This window comes from Delphinapterus leucas, chromosome 5, assembly GCF_059928025.1.
Source record: "Delphinapterus leucas isolate spDelLeu-1000000601 "Yukka" chromosome 5, BTC_Dleu_Yukka2, whole genome shotgun sequence".
NCBI lineage: Eukaryota > Metazoa > Chordata > Mammalia > Artiodactyla > Monodontidae > Delphinapterus > Delphinapterus leucas.
In genome coordinates this window covers 92,829,485-92,851,221 of record NC_143133.1, presented here as the reverse complement: position 1 = coordinate 92,851,221, position 21,737 = coordinate 92,829,485, and the positions used below count along the sequence as shown (strand labels likewise).

Here is a 21,737-nt window from a genome sequence, read left to right as displayed (position 1 = left end):
GCTTTTCTTCTCTCAAACTTGACCTTCAGATGCCCCCAAAGGGAACAGGATCCTGAAACCAGTTGGAAAATAAATTTACCGCAAGGAATGTCCAAATAAAGGGGGGAAACAACAGGAGCTCTTTATATTAATAACAATTGCTGCTACTCACTATTTGCTAAGCACGTTTCCTGCATTAGCTCATTCAGTCCTCACAGTGAACTGATAAAGCAGATATAATGAATCCTATTTGCAGATGACGACTAAGCTGTCGCCCAAGTTCTCACAGGCGATAATTGTCAGTCTTTGCTCCTAATGACTAGGCTAGGATGCATCTTTCTTCTTCATGCCTATTTAACTTTCCCTGACCCTCTAAAACTATCCTTCAGATGTCAGTCATAGCCCATGACACCTTGAAGCCGCTGGTGTGGCCAAGCCAGGCCTGGGGAGCTGTCTGCCACTACCCCTGAGAGACGCCAGTCTGTCCTTGACTCGGGAAAGTCAGTTGTCTCTTATTTCTTCATGAAAGCGCACTGCGTGTGCAAGAAGTCAAACATTTATATTCAGAAGAATGGATGAAAGAGAAAAACACAGGGTGCCAATCCTGCTGACGAGGAACATATTTAAGGCCAAACACTCCAGAGCAAGAATACGTTTCGAAGGTGAGGCAAAGCCAAATCCCGCATCACTTCCTAAAGCCCTGGAAAGGCCATGTCCCAAAGTTAAGCTTTCAAATCAGAGCCTCATATAAACCTTCAGGACTTAGGAACTCTCGAAGAGCCAGGGAGAAATGATCACTCTCTGCTCAGTGTCAAAACAGTCTGCTGGGTCATGAGGATTTAGGATAAAAGGAAAAATGGAGTCGACTAAAATAAATAAATAAAAGGATCAAAACTTGGAAAATATAAAACTTATTCAATTTTCCAGGAAAAAGTGGTTTTCAAAACCAAAGAAAGTCTACTCTAAAAGGCCCTGAAATGAAATATGGTCAAGTGAGGCAGGTGGCATGGGTTGAATTGTGCCCACCCCTCCCCCTCAAGAAATGTTGAAGTCCTAACCCATAGTACTTCAGAATATGACCTATTTGGATATAAGGTTTTGGCAAATGTAATTAGTTAAGATGAGGTCTTAACTAAGGATGGGCCCCTAATCCAATATGATTGGTGTCCTTAGTAGACAGCCATGTGAAGACAGAGACATACAGGGAAACTGTGAAGGGAAGGTGAAAGCAAAGATTGGAGTTGTGCAGCCTCAGCAAAGAAGCACCGAAGATTGCCAGAGAATCAGAAGCTGGAAGGGGTGAGCAAGGATCCCCTACAGGTTTCAGAGGGAACATGGCCTGCCAACACCTTGATTTCAGGTTTCTACCATCCAGAACAGTGAGACAATAAATTTCTCTGGTTTTAAACCACCCAGTTTGTGGTACTTTGTTACAGCAGCCCCAGGAAACTATACAGCAGGGAAGAAGCCAGAGAAAAGGCTTGGTAACCACTCAGGTCCTGCAGGGCAAAGGGTAGCCTCGTTTTCTTTTCCCTCAGGCTGGCAGTGATCACTGCAGACAGAAGGCTCCCATCACCACTGCAGGCTCGCTCTCCACCTGGGGCCAGTAAAGAGAAGCAGGGCGTGGGGACAGCAGGGACTGGCAGCCTCAGGGACGCCTGACAGGAGCAAGAATGCCATTATGGCTTTGTCTGCATGCATCAAAGAGGCTCAAGGGAGATGTCTGCATTTCTTCCTGTGCTCACTCAAAGGAGAAAATACCCACACTTGCCAACTCTTCCTGTTCTGATTTCATCAGGGGAGTCCCAGAGCCAGAGCACTGGAATGTGATAACATTCCAGTGTTGAGCTTGAGGGTGTTGAGCTGGAGTAGAAAGACGAATATGATTCAGAAATTAGGGAAGATGGGGACAAACAAGCGATTTATGTTGTGTTTCTATGAAACTCAGATTATAATAAAGAGAAACCCAGATTCCTTAGAAGTATGTGTCACTCAGGGTTAACCCAGCCAGACCTCTCCTGGGCCTCTCCTTTGTTGGCTCCTCCCCTTTGGCTGACATCTATAAAGTAGGTTCTAAAATGGAAAGTCTTTCTCTTTTCTTTCCCTCTACTCCTGCTGTGGGTTATTTCTGCCACTTCCCCTTCTATGTGCAGACAACTCCCACAGCTGTATTCACAGCCCAGACTTCTATTTTGAACACTGGTTATATCTCATGTATCAACTCATTATTTCCTTTCAAAATGATTTCTTCTACCATGTATCAGTTACATGGTACTTACTTGTGCTTTATACATATTTGCTCATTTAACCCTCAGAACCCATCCTATTATGATCCCATCTTACAGGGGAGAAGACTGAGGCACCGAGAGTTAAAAGACTTGCTGATAGTCACATAACTTGCCTGTGGCACAGCCAGGATTTGAACCCAGGCAATCTGGCTCCACTGTCTGTGCTCGTCCCCAGTTTGCTCTTCTTCTTCAATCCCTTTAAATGGCACCACCAACCACCAGAAACCTGGGGGTCTCCTTCAATTCCTTCTCTTTCCATCCAAATGCAATCACCTGCAAGACCTGATGAGACCACTTCAAAAAAAAGAATCTCCTGTGCACCTCTCCCCACCTTCTTTGGCACTCCTGTCATCCAAGTCACCATCATTGCTCCCCTGGACATGGACATCTGCCCTAGTCTCCCTTCCTGCGTCCTTCTATGCCTACCTCTAGCCATTTCCCACAACTTCTAGCAGCCCAGGGATCTGTGAAAGATCTAAGTCAGGTCATGGCATTCTCCTGCTGGACACCCTTCTCTGACCTCCCATTGGATATTCAATAAAGTCCAAACTCCTTGCCCTGTCCACCCAGCCCGGCAACATCTGGCCCAACCTTCCTTGTCACCCTCACCTGGAGCCAACTCTCCCCTTTGCCCATCCCACTTCAGCTCTCCAAAACTCCAGCTGATCTACTGTGATCTCTTTCTCATCTTCATGCCTTTGTCTGTGCTGTTCCCTCTAGCTGGAATGTTTTCCTACCTTCAGTCTTCTGATTAAGGGCCATCTTCTCTGACAGGTCTGCCGGGGGCCAATTGACCCTGACTTAACAGGGTCCTCTCCTGTTATTCTGTCTCAGCACCCTTTCCCCCTTAGGGCACTCAGCATTCCTCAATATCTCTGTTTATATCTGTGTCTCCACCTCCTCTAAATTAAAGTTCCAGAGGGCAGAGACCTTTTGTTTTACTCACAGTACACCCAGCTCCTAGCCCAGTGTTCAGCCTCCAGCTAGGGGCTTAATAACTGTGAATGAGTCTGATAGAAGTAGATGGAAGCAAGACAATGATATCCCAAGGTGTGGGCTTTCTCCGAGGTCTACACTAGACAATTGGCTGTCTGATGAGGTTGCTTCCTTCAAATATTGATAGTCTAGAAATCAAAGTGATCATTGTATCTTGGGAGATTTGGAAGATGTCCGGACTACATAAAATGACCTCTTTCAGCACCACAAGCTATGCTAAGTCTTTCAATCTGGTTCCACAAGCCCAGATGGATGCCTGGTGCACCTGGGATGTTTCTAATGATTCCATTGTATCTTCCTTCCTGTCTCTCCAAGCACTCAGCATTTCTCTGTCAAAGGCAGCAAACCCAACTATCTGGATTGAGCTTGAAACACTGGGCCCCTGAAAAGACTTCATCAACACAAACTTCTTTCTCAGAATCATTTTCATTATTTGTTTGCGGCAGATTATAAATAAGCTGTATTCATCTTCTTTTGAGTCACAGAGCACCAGTGTCTGAGAATTATTTTTTTGTACCACAAGCAAAGTCAGGAGCTTAACTTAGCTAAGACTTCATGACCAAATTCTCCTCTCGGCCAAGGGCCACAGAGAGTTGAAGACTATTCTTGCCTCAGCTCTGTGCATCTCTAACTTCATCTTACGGGGGAGACACCTGCATTTAAGGGACCTTCACTCTAACCGTGGAAGATACAGGGAACTTGGCTCACTGAAGTGAGAAATCTGGCTTCATCACATCTTCTTGGCTGGGGAATGGTGACTGGCTTGGCAGGATTTGGGGAGTACAGTGGTGACACTCCCCCTCCTCCCACTTCACTTCTATGGGAATACGGATCCACCTGAGAGGGGCTAAGATCAGGACCATTTACTGTTTGTAACATCCTGGGAAGAAGATTTCTTGCATCGATGACCCAAGTCATTAATGCTCATGTGGTATGATGTTAAAATGCACCGTTTCATGGATTTCGTATGAGTATGTTTGTTGTTAATGCTAACAAGTTGCTACAGATTTAAAAATATTTCCTAATGTAAAGTAAACCTAGACAGTGGAAACTCCTACAGTTCATGCAAAGGCTGTCAGGACTAGAGGGATTCTTTGTGGCCCTTGGAGGACCCTGAAGTAACAAAAGAAGATAATTATAATGCTCCCCCAAATCTCCTTGTCCCCCTCCTATCACTTCACTGGGGTTTTCTCATTGCTCTTCTGCCTCAGGGCTTTATACCTGCTGTTCCCTCTGCCTGGATGGTCTTCCCCCAAATATCTTCCCAGCTCACTCCCTCACTCCATGTTGACTTCTGCTCACCTACCTGAGCAGAAAATAATGTACCCTATCCCTCTCATTCTCCACCTCTGCCCTTCTCCAGAGTACTGAAAACTGACTCAATATACTATACACTTACTTCTTTGTTTATTAGTTCTCTTCCCTAATAAAATCAGAGGCATGTAAGCTCCACGCTTTTTTATTTCTCTTTCCCTGCTGTATCCTCTGAGCCTAAAAGAGTATCTGGCACATAGTAGATGCTTAGTAAATATTTGCTGCATGAATAAATGAGTACAAAACGCTTTCTTGTTCTGGGTCTTGTTTTCTTTGATAATTCTCAAATGCCATTACCAGACTTTTCAGAGCTCCATGCCATATCTCAAAAATCTGACAAATGCACTCTTCACCTTTTGTAAATCCTGTTCACATGAGACTGTCACTACTCTTATTTAAACATGCCTCCAGAACCTAGGCGAGGTATTTACTCAAACACAAATAGTTGAAGATGAAAGAAGCAGAGATCTGAGAATCGAGGAAGGGGCAGACTTGAGAATTTTCTACCCTTTTGACTCTCTTAATTCATGTGAGACCTCTGTATTAATCTTATTTCTCAGTACTCTAAAATACTTATTTTTTCTAACTGCTTTGCATCCACCAAAAAAAAAAAAAATAGACTTTCAAGAGAGTCAAATGATACCTTCTCCTCTTCACATTCCTTGCTCTCAATCTAAACCGTTTTCAACAGCAACAAGTTAGATTGTCAAATTACACTTTTTATTATAATTAAATATAAAAGAGGGACCCTCCCTCCTTGGTGGTTAAGCTTGGGTCAGGGAGTGGCAAAGAGCAGCCCTTTAATGTTCATTCTGTTCATTCCCAGGAAGCCTCTCTCTTTTCACTCAGATTGTATGGTATTTCTTTCCAGGGTTTGTCCTAAAACAAAGCTCTAAATGTTTTGATTTGAAATCCAGGTCTAACCTGTTTTTCATTAACTTCCTGCAGAGGACCATTTGTGAAACTCTCTGAGTGCCAGTATTTACCTAAAGAAGCTTCAGGAACCGTGGTTTGAAACACACACCAAATAGGAAGTTACGATCATGTCAAAAGTACCTAATCGGGCATGATGCCTATACTGCTTGGGATGTGAAAAGTCCATTTCCGTGAAAATAGTTATACGCCAGATCATCCAGCCCTGAGATGCAGTAGACAGGAGGGAGACCAGAGAAGAAGTTCAGCACATCCACATGCATGTAACACAGGTGCCTTCTCCATACGCAGTTTAAATTTGCATGGTCGGAATAAGGACTATTAAAAGAGACAAAGAAGGTCACTACATAATGATCAAGGGATCGATCCAAGAAGAAGATATAACAATTGTAAATATTTATGCACCCAACATAGGAGCACCTCAATACATAAGGCAAATACTAACAGCCATAAAAGGGGAAATCGACAGTAACACATTCATAGTAGGGGACTTTAACACCCCACTTTCACCAATGGACAGATCATCCAAAATGAAAATAAATAAGGAAACACAAGCTTTAAATGATACATTAAACAAGATGGACTTAATTGATATTTCTAGGACACTCCATCCAAAAACAACAGAATACACATTTTTCTCAAGTGCTCATGGAACATTCTCCAGGATAGATCATATCTTGGGTCACAAATCAAGCCTTGGTAAATTTAAGAAAATTGAAATTGTATCAAGTATCTTTTCCGACCACAACGCCATGAGACTAGATATCAATTACAGGAAAAGATCTGTAAAAATTACAAACACATGGAGGCTAAACAATACACTACTTAATAATGAAGTGATCACTGAAAAAATCAAAGAGTACATAAAAAAATACCTAGAAACAAATGACAATGGAGACACAACGACCCCAAACCTATGGGATGCAGCAAAAGCAGTTCTAAGGGGGAAGTTTATAGCAATACAAGCCCACCTTAAGAAGCAGGAAACATCTCGAATAAGCAACCTAACCTTGCACCTCAAGCGATTAGAGAAAGAAGAACAAAAAACCCCCAAAGCTAGCAGAAGGAAAGAAATCATAAAAATTAGATCAGAAATAAATGAAAAAGAAATGAAGGAAACAATAGCAAAGATCAATAAAACTAAAAGCTGGTTCTTTGAGAAGATAAACAAAATAGATAAACCACTAGCCAGACTCATCAAGAAAAAAAGGGAGAAGACTCAAATCAATAGAATCAGAAATGAAAAAGGAGAAGTAACAACTGACACTGCAGAAATAAAAAAGATCATGAGAGATTACTACAAGCAACTCTATGCCAATAAAATGGACAATCTGGAAGAAATGGACAAATTCTTAGAAATGCACAACATGCCAAGACTGAATCAGGAAGAAATAGAAAATATGAACAGACCAATCACAAGCACTGAAATTGAAACTGTGATTAAAAATCTTCCAACAAACAAAAGCCCAGGACCAGATGGCTCCACAGGCGAATTCTATCAAACATTTAGAGAAGAGCTAACACCTATCCTTCTCAAAATCTTCCAAAATATAGCAGAAGGAGGAACACTCCCAAATTCCTTCTACGAGGCCACCATCACCTTGATACCAAAACCAGACAAGGATGTCACAAAGAAAGAAAACTACAGGCCAATATCACTGATGAACATAGATGCAAAAATCCTGCACAAAATACTAGCAAACAGAATCCAACAGCACATTAAAAGGATCATACACCATGATCAAGTGGGGTTTATTCCAGGAATGCAAGGATTCTTCAATATATGCAAATCTATCAATGTGATAAACCATATTAACAAATTGAAGGAGAAAAACCATACGATCATCTCAATAGATGCAGAGAAAGCTTTTGACAAAATTCAACACCCATTTATGATAAAAACCCTGCAGAAAGTAGGCATAGAGGGAACTTTCCTCAACAGAATAAAGGCCATATATGACAAGCCCACAGCAAACATCATCCTCAATGGTGAAAAACTGAAAGGATTTCCACTAAGATCAGGAACAAGACAAGGTTGCCCACTCTCACCACTCTTATTCAACATAGTTTTGGAAGTTTTAGCCACAGCAATCAGAGAAGAAAAGGAAATAAAAGGAATCCAAATCGGAAAAGAAGAAGTAAAGCTGTCACTGTTTGCAGATGACATGATACTATACATAGAGAATCCTAAAGATGCTACCAGAAAACTACTAGAGCTAATCAATGAATTTGGTAAAGTAGCAGGATACAAAATTAATGCACAGAAATCTCTGGCATTCCTATATACTAATGATGAAAAATCTGAAAGTGAAATCAAGAAAACACTCCCATTTACCATTGCAACAAAAAGAATAAAATATCTAGGAATAAACCTACCTAAGGAGACAAAAGACCAGTATGCAGAAAATTATAAGACACTGATGAAAGAAATTAAAGATGATACAAATAGATGGAGAGATATATCATGTTCTTGGATTGGAAGAATCAACATAGTGAAAATGACTCTACTACCCAAAGCAATCTATAGATTCAATGCAATCCCTATCAAACTACCACTGGCATTTTTCACAGAACTAGAACAAAAAATTTCGCAATTTGTATGGAAACACAAAAGACCTCGAATAGCCAAAGCAATCTTGAGAACGAAAAAAGGAGCTGGAGGAATCAGGCTCCCTGACTTCAGACTATACTACAAAGCTACAGTAATCAAGACAGTATGGTACTGGCACAAAAACAGAAAGATAGATCAATGGAACAGGATAGAAAGCCCAGAGATAAACCCACGCACAAAGATAAGATATGGACACCTTATCTTTGATAAAGGTGGCAGGAATGTACAGTGGAGAAAGGACAGTCTCTTCAATAAGTGGTGCTGGGAAAACTGGATAGCTACATGTAAAAGTATGAGATTAGATCACTCCCTAACACCATCCACAAAAATAAGCTCAAAATGGATTAAAGACCTAAATGTAAGGCCAGAAACTATCAAACTCTTAGAGGAAAACATAGGCAGAACACTCTATGACATAAATCACAGCAAGATCCTTTTTGACCCACCTCCTAGAGAAATGGAAATAAAAACAGAAAAAAAAAAATGGGACCTAATGAAACTTCAAAGCTTTTGCACAGCAAAGGAAACCATAAACAAGACCAAAAGACAACCCTCAGAATGGGAGAAAATATTTGCAAATGAAGCAACTGACAAAGGATTAATCTCCAAAATTTACAAGCAGCTCATGCAGCTCAATAACAAAAAAACAAACAACCCAATCCAAAAATGGGCAGAAGACCTAAATAGACATTTCTCCAAAGAAGATATACAGACTGCCAACAAACACATGAAAGAATGCTCAACATCATTAATCATTAGAGAAATGCAAATCAAAACTACAATGAGATATCATCTCACACCAGTCAGAATGGCCATCATCAAAAAATCTAGAAACAATAAATGCTGGAGAGGGTGTGGAGAAAAGGGAACACTCTTGCACTGCTGGTGGGAATGTGAATTGGTTCAGCCACTATGGAGAACAGTATGGAGGTTCCTTAAGAAACTACAAATAGAACTACCATATGACCCAGCAATCCCACTACTGGGCATACACCATGAGAAAACCATAATTCAAAAAGAGTAATGTACCAAAATGTTCATTGCAGCTGTAGTTACAATAGCCCGGAGATGGAAACAACCTAAGTGTCCATCATCGGATGAATGGATAAAGAAGATATGGCACATATATACAATGGAATATTACTCAGCCATAAAAAGAAACGAAATTGAGCTATTTGTAATGAGGTGGATAGACCTAGAGTCTGTCATACAGAGTGAATTAAGTCAGAAAGAGAGAGACAAATACCGTATGCTAACACATATATATGGAATTTAAGGGAAAAAAATGTCATGAAGAACCTAGGGGTAAGACAGGAATAAAGACGCAGACCTACTGGAGAACGGACTTGAGGATATGCGGTGGGGGGAAGGGTGAGCTGTGACAGGGCAAGAGAGAGTCATGGACATATACACACTAACAAACGTAAGGTAGATATCTAGTGGGAACAGCCGCATGGCACAGGGATATTGGCTCGGTTCTTTGTGACAGCCTGGAGGGGTGGGATAGGGAGGGTGGGAGGGAGGGAGATGCAAGAGGGAAGGCATATGGGAACATATGTATAGGTATAACTGATTCACTTTGTTATAAAGCAGAAACTAACATACCATTGTAAAGCAATTATACCCCAATAAAGATGTTAAAAAAAAAAAATTTGCATGGTCGGGAAGAGCAAACACACTAGGAAAGGAAGGTCTAGCTGTATGTCCCACCAAAGCAAGAAATATGAAAGTGGATGGGGCTCTTACAAATCCTTTGTACCCAGTACCAAAAACATCCAAATACCCGGGGCTGATGTCATCCATGGGGCAGAATTTGAAAGGCACTGCCTTCCCAAAATTCCCGGCACGTTAGCACACTGCACCTTTCCTGGGAGCCCTACCACTGGTGTCCTTCCTCTGCAGAAATGGGAACATTGTATCCTCATGTGTCAAACTACACCAACCTTGTTCCCAGGAAAGAGAGGAAGGATGGGGTGGGGAAGGGAAGCTGTGCTCTCTAATTCTCACCAAGGACTTATTGTGATGGGGTAGCTTCTCCTATTAGCAAGTTTCCACCTTAGATAAACCTTCCCCAACCTTTCCTCCATCAAGCATCCCTTTTTGTATTTCTTCATGGACCCCATGTTTTGAGTGACCCTGCCTGCCAATCTGTATCTATTACAAAACATTAACTCACTTCCCCCAGTCTTACTTGTGATTAAAGATGTAACTTCCAATCAGAGCTTCCTCCGATCAGCCTAAGATAACCAGTACCTTAGTGCTGACAGCATTTTAGTAAAAAATACAGGAATATGACGTTTTGAAAACTCTCTGCAGCCTTGATGTAAGGTATATGTTTATGGGATAATAAAGATGTATCTGATCTTTGTCTTAGGTTCCAGGCACAGAGCTTCAAAAACCACTGGAATTTACTGAGCGATGGGATTGTCTTTACTGTGCTAATGAGGTGAGTCATGGTGGGCCATGAGATAGCTGCAGCATCAGGCTGGTTACTAAAAAGACCCAGCCATGTGATTAGAGGGTTGGCACTTTGGGAACGCAAGGGGACTGGAGACCGAATTCAATCATGGCCAGTGACTTAATCAGTCACGGCTACGCAATGAAACTCCAGAAAAAGCTCTGGATGCCGAGGCTCAGAGAAGCTCCCTGGCTGGTGAACACACTGATGTGCAGGGAAGGTGAGGTGCCCTGACTCCACGGGGAGAGGGCTTGGAAGCTCTGCATCCAGGGCCTTTCCAGAGTTTGCTCTATGTGTAGGTTTTATAATAAAAACTGTAATGGTAAGTATAGCACTTTCAGTGAATTCTATGAGGTGTTCTAGAGACTTACTGATCAGGGTCATGGAAACCTCCTAATTTATAGCCCCTGGGTCAGAAGAGCAGGTGACTCTGAGACCTGCCGCTGGTGTCTGAAGTGAGGCTTGAGCCCTTAAACCTGTGGAGTCTGATGCTAGTCCTAGGTAGTGTCAGAATTGTACCGCGGTCCAGCCACTGGGAGTGAGGACAGGGCATTATCTTTAAATACATATAAGCATCCAAACCCACAGAATGCCTTTAAGACACCAAGAGTGAACTGTAATGTAAACTGTGGACTTTGGGTGATAAAGATGTGCCAGTGTAGGTTCATCAATTGCAACAAATGAATCCCTCTGGTGGGGGATGTTGACAATGGGGGAGGCCATGCATGTGTGGGAGACAGAGGGCACATGGGGAACCTCTGTACCCTCCTCTTAATTTTGCTGTGAACCTAAAACTCCTCTAAAAAATAGTCATAGTATATATATATATATATATATATATATATATATATATATATACATAAATGCAAGAAAATACTAAAAATAGGCGTGGTCAGAAAACATCTATTTGGGGAAAATCCATTGGTTTCAGAGGGCCCTGAGAGAATCATTCCAATGGGGAGGAGGATGCTGTTGATGTGTACTAAAACCAGGCCCAGGAAACAGGCAGAAGCTTCTTCACTAAAACAGTTGCAGGGATATTAAGTATCAAGGAATACGTTTTTAGAAAAAAGCTAATATACCGAAATGATAATGATTACATCTACTGAGTGCTTACTACATGCCAGGTACTGTTCATGCATTTCACATGAACTGACTGAATGCCTAAAAAGCCTAGATGACGTAGGTACTGTTATTACACTTATTTTACAGATGAGGAAACAGACATAGCAAGAGGCTAAGTAATTTGCTCAAGGTCACATTCAAGAGTTTGCCTTTTAATCAATTAGAGAGTCATGAAAAGTAGAACTGGGGTTGTGGCTGGATGGTCTTCTTTCTGCTCCGGTAGAGCCCATTGCACTAGGTACACGCTGCTTTCATTGTTTAGCTACCCTTTGGATGAACTCCTTCATGTTAACAGGCAGTTATATTTTGATAAAGTTTCTTTTATCCCTTGGTTCCAGAGTCTTTCTATGTTCCCCTTCCTCATTTTGCAAATTAGCATTTGGAATGGGGAAGGAACAGTATATAGTTAGTTCGGATGTTACAACAGTTCATGATTATAGTGATTATGAGCTAATGTTGAAAAATTTTAGTAGCATAATAAAAATATTAATTTGAGGGTTCAAATAGTTATTGCATTCATTACTATTCTGTAAAAGTAAGTTAGGAATTGACCAAGGAGCAAAGAGCTCAGAGTATTCCTATGAGAAAGCCAGCCTTGTAGAAGGCACACATAGGAAAAATACTGCTATGGTATCTTACTAAAAATGTTCCAAGACATTCTCATTTGTGTGTTGCCTGAGTGCTTGCTATAGATGTAAAGGCAACACGTGACAAAGACCTTGAGTTCAAAGAGTACAAACTGATAAGATACCAGGCCCTCTCATCAGGAGTGAAGTAGTAGAAGCCAAGCCTGAACAGAGATACACAGGTTTCCCCCGTTATCTTAATGCAGAGCATCTCTATGAAACTTTCCATAAGCTGAAATGGTGTAAAGCCAAGGGTAATACCCCAGATTTTCAAAAGTTCATTTTATGCCACTTCAGTTTTAAGAAAGACCTACTTTAATACATTGACGGCATAAAAGCAAAAATCCTCTGTGGATTTCTTTCAGTTACCAAAAACAGGTACAGGCATATCATGTCTTTATTGCACTTCATTTTGCTTTGCAGATACTGTGTTTTTACAAACTGAAGGTTTGTGACAACCCTACATCAAGCAAGTGTATCAGCGCCATTCTTCCAACAGCATTTGCTCGTTTCGTGTCTCTGTGTCGTATTTTGGTAATTCCAGCAATATTTCAAACTTTTTCATTATTACTATATTTGTTATGGTGATCTGTGTGCAGTGATCTTTGATGTTACTATTGCAAAAAAAGATTATGACTCCCTGAAGGCTCAGATGCCGGTTCGCATTTTTTATCAATAAAACATTTTTAAATTAGAGTATGTACATTGTTCCTTTAGACAGTGCTATTCTACACAACAGACTACAGTATAGTGTTAACATAACTTTTTTATCGGCTATATTCCCCATGTTCTACAATATATCCTTATAGTTTATTTTATACTTAACAATTTGTAACTCTTTACTGCCCTACCCTTATATTGTACCCCACCACTGGTAATCACTAGTTTGTTCTCTATACTTATGACTCTCCTTCTCTTTTGTTATATTTACTAGTTTGTTGAATTTTTGGATTCCACATATGTGATATCATACATTATTTGTCTCTGTCTGACATTTCACACAGTATAATGCCCTCCAAGTCCATCCATGTTGCTGCAAATAGCACAATTTCATTCTTTTTATGGCTGAGTAGTATTCCATTGTATGTATGTGTGTGTGTGTGTGTGTGGGTGGGTGGGTGTGTATATATATATATATATATATATATATACACACACACACACACACACACACCCCACATCTTTATCCATTCATCTGTTCTGTTGATGGCTTAGGTTGTTTCCATATCTTGGCAATTGTAAATAATGCTTCTATGAACATTGGGCTGCATGTATCTTTTCAAATTAGTGTTTTTTTGGATATATATCCAGGAGTGGAATTGCTGGGTCATATGGTCAAAACTAAACTGCTTTAAGTTTTTTGAGAAACCTCCATACTGTTCTCCACAGACGCTGCACCAATTTACATTCCCACCAACAGTGCAGGAGGGTTCCCTTTTCTCCACACCCTCTCCAGCATTTACTGTTTGTAGATTTTTTTATGACAGCCATTCTGACAGGTGTGAGATGATATCTCATTGTGGTTTTAATTTGCATTTCTCTGATGACTAACGATGTTGAGCATCTTTTCACGTGTCTGGTGGCCATCTGCATGTCTTCTTTGGGAAAATGTCTATTCAGGTCTTCTGCCCACATTTTAATTGGGTTGTTTGCTTTTTTGATGTTGAGTTGTATGAGTTGTTGATATATTTTGGATATTAACTCCTTATCGGTCATATCATTAGCAAATACTTCCTCACATTCAGTAGGTCGCCTTTTCATTTTGTCAATGGTTTCCTTTGCTATGCAAAAACTTTAAGCCTAATTAGATCCCATTTATTTATTTTTGTTTTTACTTCCTTTGCTTTAGGAGACAGATCCAAAAAATATTGCTACAATTCATGTCAAAGAATGTTCTGCCAACGTTTTCCTCTAGGAGTTTCATGGTTTCCAAAACATAACTTTTATATGCACTGGGAAACCAAAAAATTCTTGCGACTTGCTTTATTGCGATAATTGTTTTATTGCAGTGGTCTGGAACCAAACTGCAATGTCTCCAATGTGTGCCTGTACTAACATAGATCTTTCATAAAAGCAAAGTTATGTAATGCAAACTTTCGAAAAGTGTGGCTACCATATTCAAAAATTTTAACAAAGGAAATAGTAATGCAACATCTGAAACAATGAGAGGGTTCCAACACTCCTAGATAGAATATACAGACCTAGGAAACCAGCTAATCTTTCATCTCCAACAGTAATGTACTGAAATTGCAACCGAAATCTTCCCTCTTGATCATATCACTCTAATAAACTCACCATACACTGGTAAACACAAATGATCAACCATGTTGTAGAAAAGCATGGACTGATTGCCCATCTGCGTTTGGGTGTGTATGTGCTTTTGTGTTAAGAGGGAAAAAGAGAACAGATAAAACAGTGATAAGAGTATTTACAGAATCTGAGAGTTTTCTAAATTGTGGTTAAAAAAATGTGTAACATAAAATTTACCACTTTAAACATTTTTAAGTGTACAGTTCAGTAGCGGAGAGAATATTCACATTGTTGTAAAACAGATCTCCAGAACTTGACTTTTTCATTGTATGGAACTAGAACTCTATATCCATTAAGCAACAAATTCCCCTTTCCCCCTCCCCACAGACCCTGGCAACTACAATTCTGTTTTCTGCTTCTATGAATTTGACTACTTCAGATACCTCATATAAATGGAATCATACAGTATTTTGTCTTCTTATTACTGGCCTATTTCTCTTAGCATAACGTCCTCAGGGTTCATCTATGTTGCAGCATATGTCAGAATTTCCTTCCTTTTAAAGGCTAAATATTCCACAATATGCATACCCCACGTTTTGTTTATCTATTCGTCCATCAACGGACACTTGGGTTGCTTCCAGCTTTTAGCTATTGTGAATAATGCTGCTATGAACACAAGTGTGCAAATATCTCTTCAAGATCCTGCTTTCAATTCTTAGGATATTTATCCAGAAGTGGGATTGCTGGATCATATGGTAATTCTATTTTTAATTTGTTGAGGAACCACCATACTGTTTTCCATAGTAGCTCTGAGTTGTTTTTAATATTTGCTCTCAGATATCTCACTCATAAATGTTAGTTCTTTAATTTGAGACAGGAGGAAAATAGGAAAGAAAAAGCGAGGCAGTAGGAGCCCCTCTCTGGCTAGGGCCTCTTTCTTCACTCGAGCTCCCTAATCTCCCCTCCTGCCCACAGCACAGCTTCCCTTTTCTAGTCTATTCCCATCCCTTCTTTCCTGCTGCCTGATGCCCAATGCTACCATCCCCTTGTGGTGGGCAGAATAATGGCTCCCAAATAAAATGTCCACACGGTAATCCTTGGACCCTTTGAATGTGTTATGTTACATGACTAAAGGGACTTTGAGGATGCAATTATGGTTCCAAACCTTAAAATAGGGAAATTAGCCTGGATTACCCAGGTGGGCCCTATCTAATAATGTGAGCACTTAACAGCAGAGAACTGTCTCCAGCTGGAGGAAGTAGAGGATGGCAGAAGAGAGATGTCCCAGAAGGGCAAGCTAGAGAGACTGCAAGCGTGAGAAGGATTCCATGCACCGCTGCTGTTCTGAGATGTAGGGGGCCACACACAAGGACTGGCAATGGCCTCCAGGAGATAAGGATAGCCCCCACTGACAGCCAGCAAGGCACTCAGTCTCACAACTGCAAAGAACTAAATTTTGCCGACAACCTAAATAAGCTCAGAGGTGGATTCTTCCCAAAGTCTCAGAAAGGAATGCAGCCCTGCCAACTCCTTGATCTTAGTGCTATGAGACCCATTTTGGGCTCTAACATATAGAACTGTGTGGAGATAATAAAGGGATATTGTTTTAAGTTGCTAAATGTGTGGTGATTGTTTATGGAAGCAGTAGGAAACAAATACACCCTCTCTCACACTCACCTGGGTCTCTCCCAGCCCTTCAGAAATGTGCCATAACTTGGAAGGTGTCAGCTGGAGAGCCTGAACAACTAATTCCATGTCGATTCACTAATGGACAAGGGCTAGAGGGAGACTAATTTTTTGGAGAGATGAAATTTTTTTTCATCTGACTCTACTAGATATCCATAATAGCAGCAGGAATTTCAGACCTGGAAAGGGGGTGATCAGCCTACTGGCCAGTGACAGAAAATAATCTGGGACCAAGCAAAGCCTCACAATAGCACATCTACCGACACCGACACCGACACCGCGCCTAACAAGGCCTGCTCATGCCTCCATATGGGTTATTCTTGAAGCCTCTCTGCCCCTCGCTTATAAAATACAATGTATTTTCATCATTAAAAAAAATCAGAGGGACTTCCCTGGTGGTCCAGTGGTTAAGAATCTGTGCTTCCAATGCAGGGGACTCGGGTTCGATCCCTGGTTGGGGAACTAAGATCCCACATGCCATGTGAACGGCCCAAAAAAAAAAAGAAAAAAAATTTTAAAAAAAGAATCAGAGCACAGAAGGTGATGCACTGAAAGTGAAAGTGCCCCTGCTCATAGTTCCACCTTTCCAGAAAGTTTTCATGTAATACAGTCTTTATGTGTCTATTTTTTTCTTTTCTTTTTTTCTTTCTCTAAAACAGAATCACTCTGTATGTACTATTCTGTAACTGGATTTTTGTGTGTGTGTGTGTGGTACGCGGGCCTCTCACTGCCGTGGCCTCTCCCGTTGCGGAGCACAGGCTCCGGAGTGCAGGCCCAGTGGCCATGGCTCACAGGCCCCAGCCGCTCCACAGCATGTGGGATCTTCCCGGACCGGGGCATGAACCCGTGTCCCCTACATCAGCAGGCAGACTCTCAGCCACTGCGCCACCAGGGAAGCCAGGATTTTTTTTTTTGATTAATATATCTCTGGAATTTTTTTTGTCAATACATAGACAGCAGACTTCTCATTTTTTAAATGATTACATAAAAATGGCTATAAGTTACAATTGATAAATATCATAACCCATGGATGGCCATTTAGTCTGTGTATTTTCATTAGTACAAATGAATACCCATCAGCCTTTATTTCTTCAACCTTATGCAAGTGTATCTATATGATAAATACCCAGAAGTGGAACTACTGGGTTACACAGGGTGAGCATTTAAACACTGACAGATATGGCCAAAATACCATCCCCAAAGAGTGCCAACTTCACTCTCCTATGAGAGTGCCCATCTTGCCCACATCCTCTGCAACACTGGTCTTCTTACATTTTTTTTCACCTTTACCAATACTTAGAAATGATTTCTCATTGTGTTATTTACATTTCTTTATTTCTCAGTAAGGTATAGCACCTTTTCATATGTTTGTTGGACATTTATAATTCTTTTTGTATCCTATTCATATCCCTCACAAATTTTTCCATCGAGTTCATTTTTATTATTGATGTAGTGAAGTTATTTTTATGTTAATGAAATGAGACTCTTGTCAAATGTGCTGCAAATCCTATTTTCTGTGGGTTGTCTTCTGACTCCAGTAATATATAGTGTGCCGTCATAAATTATAAATTTGTGTTTCATTCAATAGATCAATATTTTTCTTTTAGGCTTTCGGTTTGTATCTTGGTTGTAACTGCCTTCCCCACTCCAAGATTATTTTTAAAATTCACCCATATTTTGTCTTTTTCATTTCGGTATTTTATCCATCTGAAATTTAGTTTCATGTAAGAAGGGAGAAGGAATACAGATTTTTTTTTTCCCTGAAACAGTGAGAAGTTTTCCTTAACATCATTTATTGAATAAGCCATCTTCTCCTCTCTGATATGTCTTTTTCTTATAATAAATTCCCAAATCACATAATTTATTGTCTATTATTGACCTCCCTGCTTTGGTGTCAGTACAAATTATTTTAACTATGTACCTTTACAATACATTTTAATATTTTCTTATTTTTAGACATCCTCTAGCTTTTGGGGCATGTTAATTTTTTCACATAAACCTTTTATCAACTTATAAAATTTTTTCTTAGTATTTTGATTTTCTGTATTTTGATTTGACTCAGATAAGTTACTGTGCTATGAAGGCTTGATTTTTACTTACCCAGATAGATGCCATGATATCCCACCTTTCTCTTGAGTTGAGATCACACTAACCTATTAAAAGGAAAAAAAAAAAAAAGTACGAACAGTATAAATCTGGGATTCAGAACACAATAATCTCAGCCTAACCCTTAATCTCTAATCCAGAAAACAGAAGTCAACATTCAAAGAGAAACCACCTCTGGAAGAGGATGTTTCTCTAACATCAAGTACTGCATTTGCTAAATAAACATCACCGAACACCAACTATCTATCTACAAGGGACTGTGCTAGACATGTGAAGGGCTCAAAACAAGAGAGAAAAAAAATCTCTGTACCTAAGAGGTTTGCAAATATGTTTCCTGGGAGCCAATTTTTGACTCATTTAACATCCAGGAGAACTACAATGATTGTTGACTTCTTTTAACTGCCATCATAGGGAACAACAAAAAATTGTCCCCCTCCCCCAGTTTTCAGCTGGCTTCAGTTTGATCCCTTGTGTTTGTGAATCTTCATTTACATTTTACAAGGCTTCAAGTCTACAGCCTGTTATAAACAGACATGCCTGCTCTTTGAGGAAGGTCCAGTCCTTGGTAGGGCCCATAGGTGAAAAAGGGCAATTCTTTGATGGATGCCTGGTTGGGAACCCAGACACACTTTCATATGTAGACATTATTCAAACATGCTGGCAAATCTCCAGGATTGGCTTAGAAATAAAGTTGCTCCCACCCTTACTGGGAACAAAATATTCTAAAAATTCAGTGATAGCCCCAGAGCAATGTGCAATAGGAAATGACACTATTAGTCTCTGGAATTTAAATATTTCTAGGGACTTGATTTTCTCAGGCTTTCTGTAGGGGAGGGCAGTCAGCTTTCTAGTTACAAGGGCTAAGGGCTACATCCCTCTAAATATACAGCAGATACAAAATATCATTAGTTCTGGTTTTGCCTGTTAAAGCTAGACACAATTTCTTTGAGCCTCAGTTTCCTCATCTGTGAAAAGGGGAGAGGATGGCTGTTGCTGGCACTAAATGAAATAATATGTGTAATCACATCAGCTAATGTTTTGAGCTCTTCCTATGTTGCAGGTAATATAAAAAAACACAAGAGGGAATTCCCTGTCGGTCCAGTGGTTAAGACTCTGCACTTTCACTGCCCGGCAGGTTCAATCCCTGGCTGGGGAACTAAGATCCCACAAGCCGCGCAGCTTGGCCAATACATAAATAAAAATTAAAAAAAATTAAGAAACATTATAAGGTCAATTCCAAAAGGCTGGAGATTTTTGTCAAGTTTTTTCACTGAGGCACAAAAGTACTAAATAAAAATGCTTATTGAATGAATGAATGATATCAGCCTCACAATAATCCAGGGGAGCTGGGTATCATTAAGAACATCTCCACTTTGCAAATGAAGAAGTTGGGGCGCAGAGAGGTAGAGTCGATCTCTCAGCATCCACGGTTCCAGGCCCCCTTCCCCCACCTTGCCCCGAGTTTACCCAAATCCTCAGATGCTCAAGGTCCCTATATACAAAGGCACAGTACAGTCTCCTTACCCGCGGGTTCTGCATCCGCTGATTCCACAAACTGCGGTTCGACTTTGAAACCTGCAGCTACGGAGGGCCGACTGTACTATAACGTTCCAGTCTCACAGCGAGTAAGTGTCCCTCGACGGAAGCTAGGCAGTCACAGTCCAAGGGTATATATTTAACCCCCAAGCTTCTGCCTTACCCAAGTGCCCCGCCCATACACTGTCAAAGCTAATGCTCAATATGTGTTGATTCAGTATAATTTGTAAATTACAAACATTTACTACTGATTCCAGTTTTAAGAAGTGAAAAATTACTCCACAGTGGAGGCTAAATGACCTAACAATAGAACCTTAAACATCCTTTTCTGAAAGAGATTAGAGCGTTTACATCATTTCCTTTACTTCCTCCTGGGTCCCTATATTTACCCCGATGTCTCTACAGAACCACGCGGCTCTGGGAACAAGCTTCTGGTTTTCTTTACATCTTTGAATTTCCTTTCTCGTCAGTTTGAAGTTTTCTGCCTTCATGAAAGCCAATGGCGGTATCTTTGCAGAATAATGTTTTTATGAGTTACAATTTTCATGAAGTTGATTTTTAGAAAGTTGTAAATGTAGCTCTGGCAGAGGACAGAGTCTGACTGACTGTGTAGAACACAAATCCTTGGAAATAATTTAGCCGGGCAGTGTTACAACCCTCTGATTAGCAGCCCGAGGGGCCTCCAGAGACCCAGAAGCTCCTTGACCCGGCAGAAACCACAATTTCCTATATATGGTCACTTGCAAACAAGTACTCAGATGCTCTACCTGCTGACTCAAATGCCAGGGGAATGATTCAGGTCCAGTGAATCAGACTCTTGGAATCAAAGAAAAAGGTGAGTCTTTTCATGGAAAAGCAAACTTCTCGGACTCCCAAAGCCCAATATGTAAATACACTTTACTCCTACCTCCTAAAAAAATTAAGTGAAATAAAGTAAATTGCCTAAGTGAAGAGGAGGGACGTGCTCACGAGGATGGGTGGGGGTACAAGTCCTCAGAACAGAGCTTGGAGCCAGCCCCTCTTACGACGCCAGGGACCGGGAGAACCATTCCGACTCTCCGCTCTTTTTCTGTTCCCAAGACCTGAGGGTGGGGGGAGCCAAGATGGCCAACCGTATCCCTGCGCGGCTAGCTGTGACGAAAAGCCAAGGGTCGAGGGCGCCGGGACAGCTGGTCAGCTTGCGCCCCGCCCCGAGCAGAACTGGGTGACCCTCCCAGAACAGGCAGTTCTGCTGCTCGAGGCCTCAGCTTCCTCGATTCTGAAACGGGGGCGGTGGCCTCCACGCCCGCCGGGGCCCCTGGGGCCCTGCACTCCGCAGCCGGGTCGGTACGTGGCGTGGGTGCCAGCCCAGCGCTGACCCGTGGCCGCGCTGCGCTCGCTGGGGAACCGGCCGAGGCGTGACCCTGGCTCCAAAGCTGCGGGGCAGCCGGGGTGGCTGGTGAGGCTTGCGGCGACGCGGGGAAGGTTGAACTTACCTGGAGCGCGGCCCCAGGAACGGGAGTGCGGAAGAGCGGCCAGCGAGGGAGTGCGCCCCGGACAACGCTGCTCCGCGCTCGCTCCCGCCCGTGGCCGGACCGCGCCCCTTCCTCCCGCCCCTCCACCGCCTCCCGACTCCACCTGATCGCCACCGGAGGCTGGGAAAGGGAAGCCGCGCCCCGCGGCCGTCCGGGCGCCAGTTCCGCGCAGGCGCGCCTTCGGCCCTTCGCCCTCGGCGACTTTAAAACTCTACCGCCCTAGTCTCGCATCATCCTCAAAGTGAAACCCATGTCCTCGATTTTCACTTCTCCTTAACTTACATTAAGCTTTTCTTCAGACTTAGTGCAAGCTTG

The 21,737-nt window shown here is 41.6% G+C and overlaps 1 protein-coding gene across 4 annotated transcripts in view; it reads right to left on the bottom strand.

Annotated features, from left to right (window-relative positions):
* The window catches only part of ANXA3 (annexin A3), a 57,647-nt gene extending 36,133 nt beyond the window's left edge, over positions 1–21,514 (bottom strand). The window contains exons 1-3 of one of the 4 annotated variants that reach the window (XM_089912103.1): positions 21,384–21,514; positions 19,897–20,018; positions 18,367–18,419 (exon numbers count right to left, since the gene is read on the bottom strand). In XM_089912103.1, coding sequence (XP_089768229.1) covers positions 18,367–18,381 — 15 coding nt within the window. In that variant the 5' untranslated portion in view covers positions 18,382–18,419; positions 19,897–20,018; positions 21,384–21,514. The other 3 variants (XM_022599372.3, XM_089912105.1, XM_089912104.1) reach the window with 3 other exon arrangements.
* Positions 21,515–21,737: the final 223 nt, after the last annotated feature.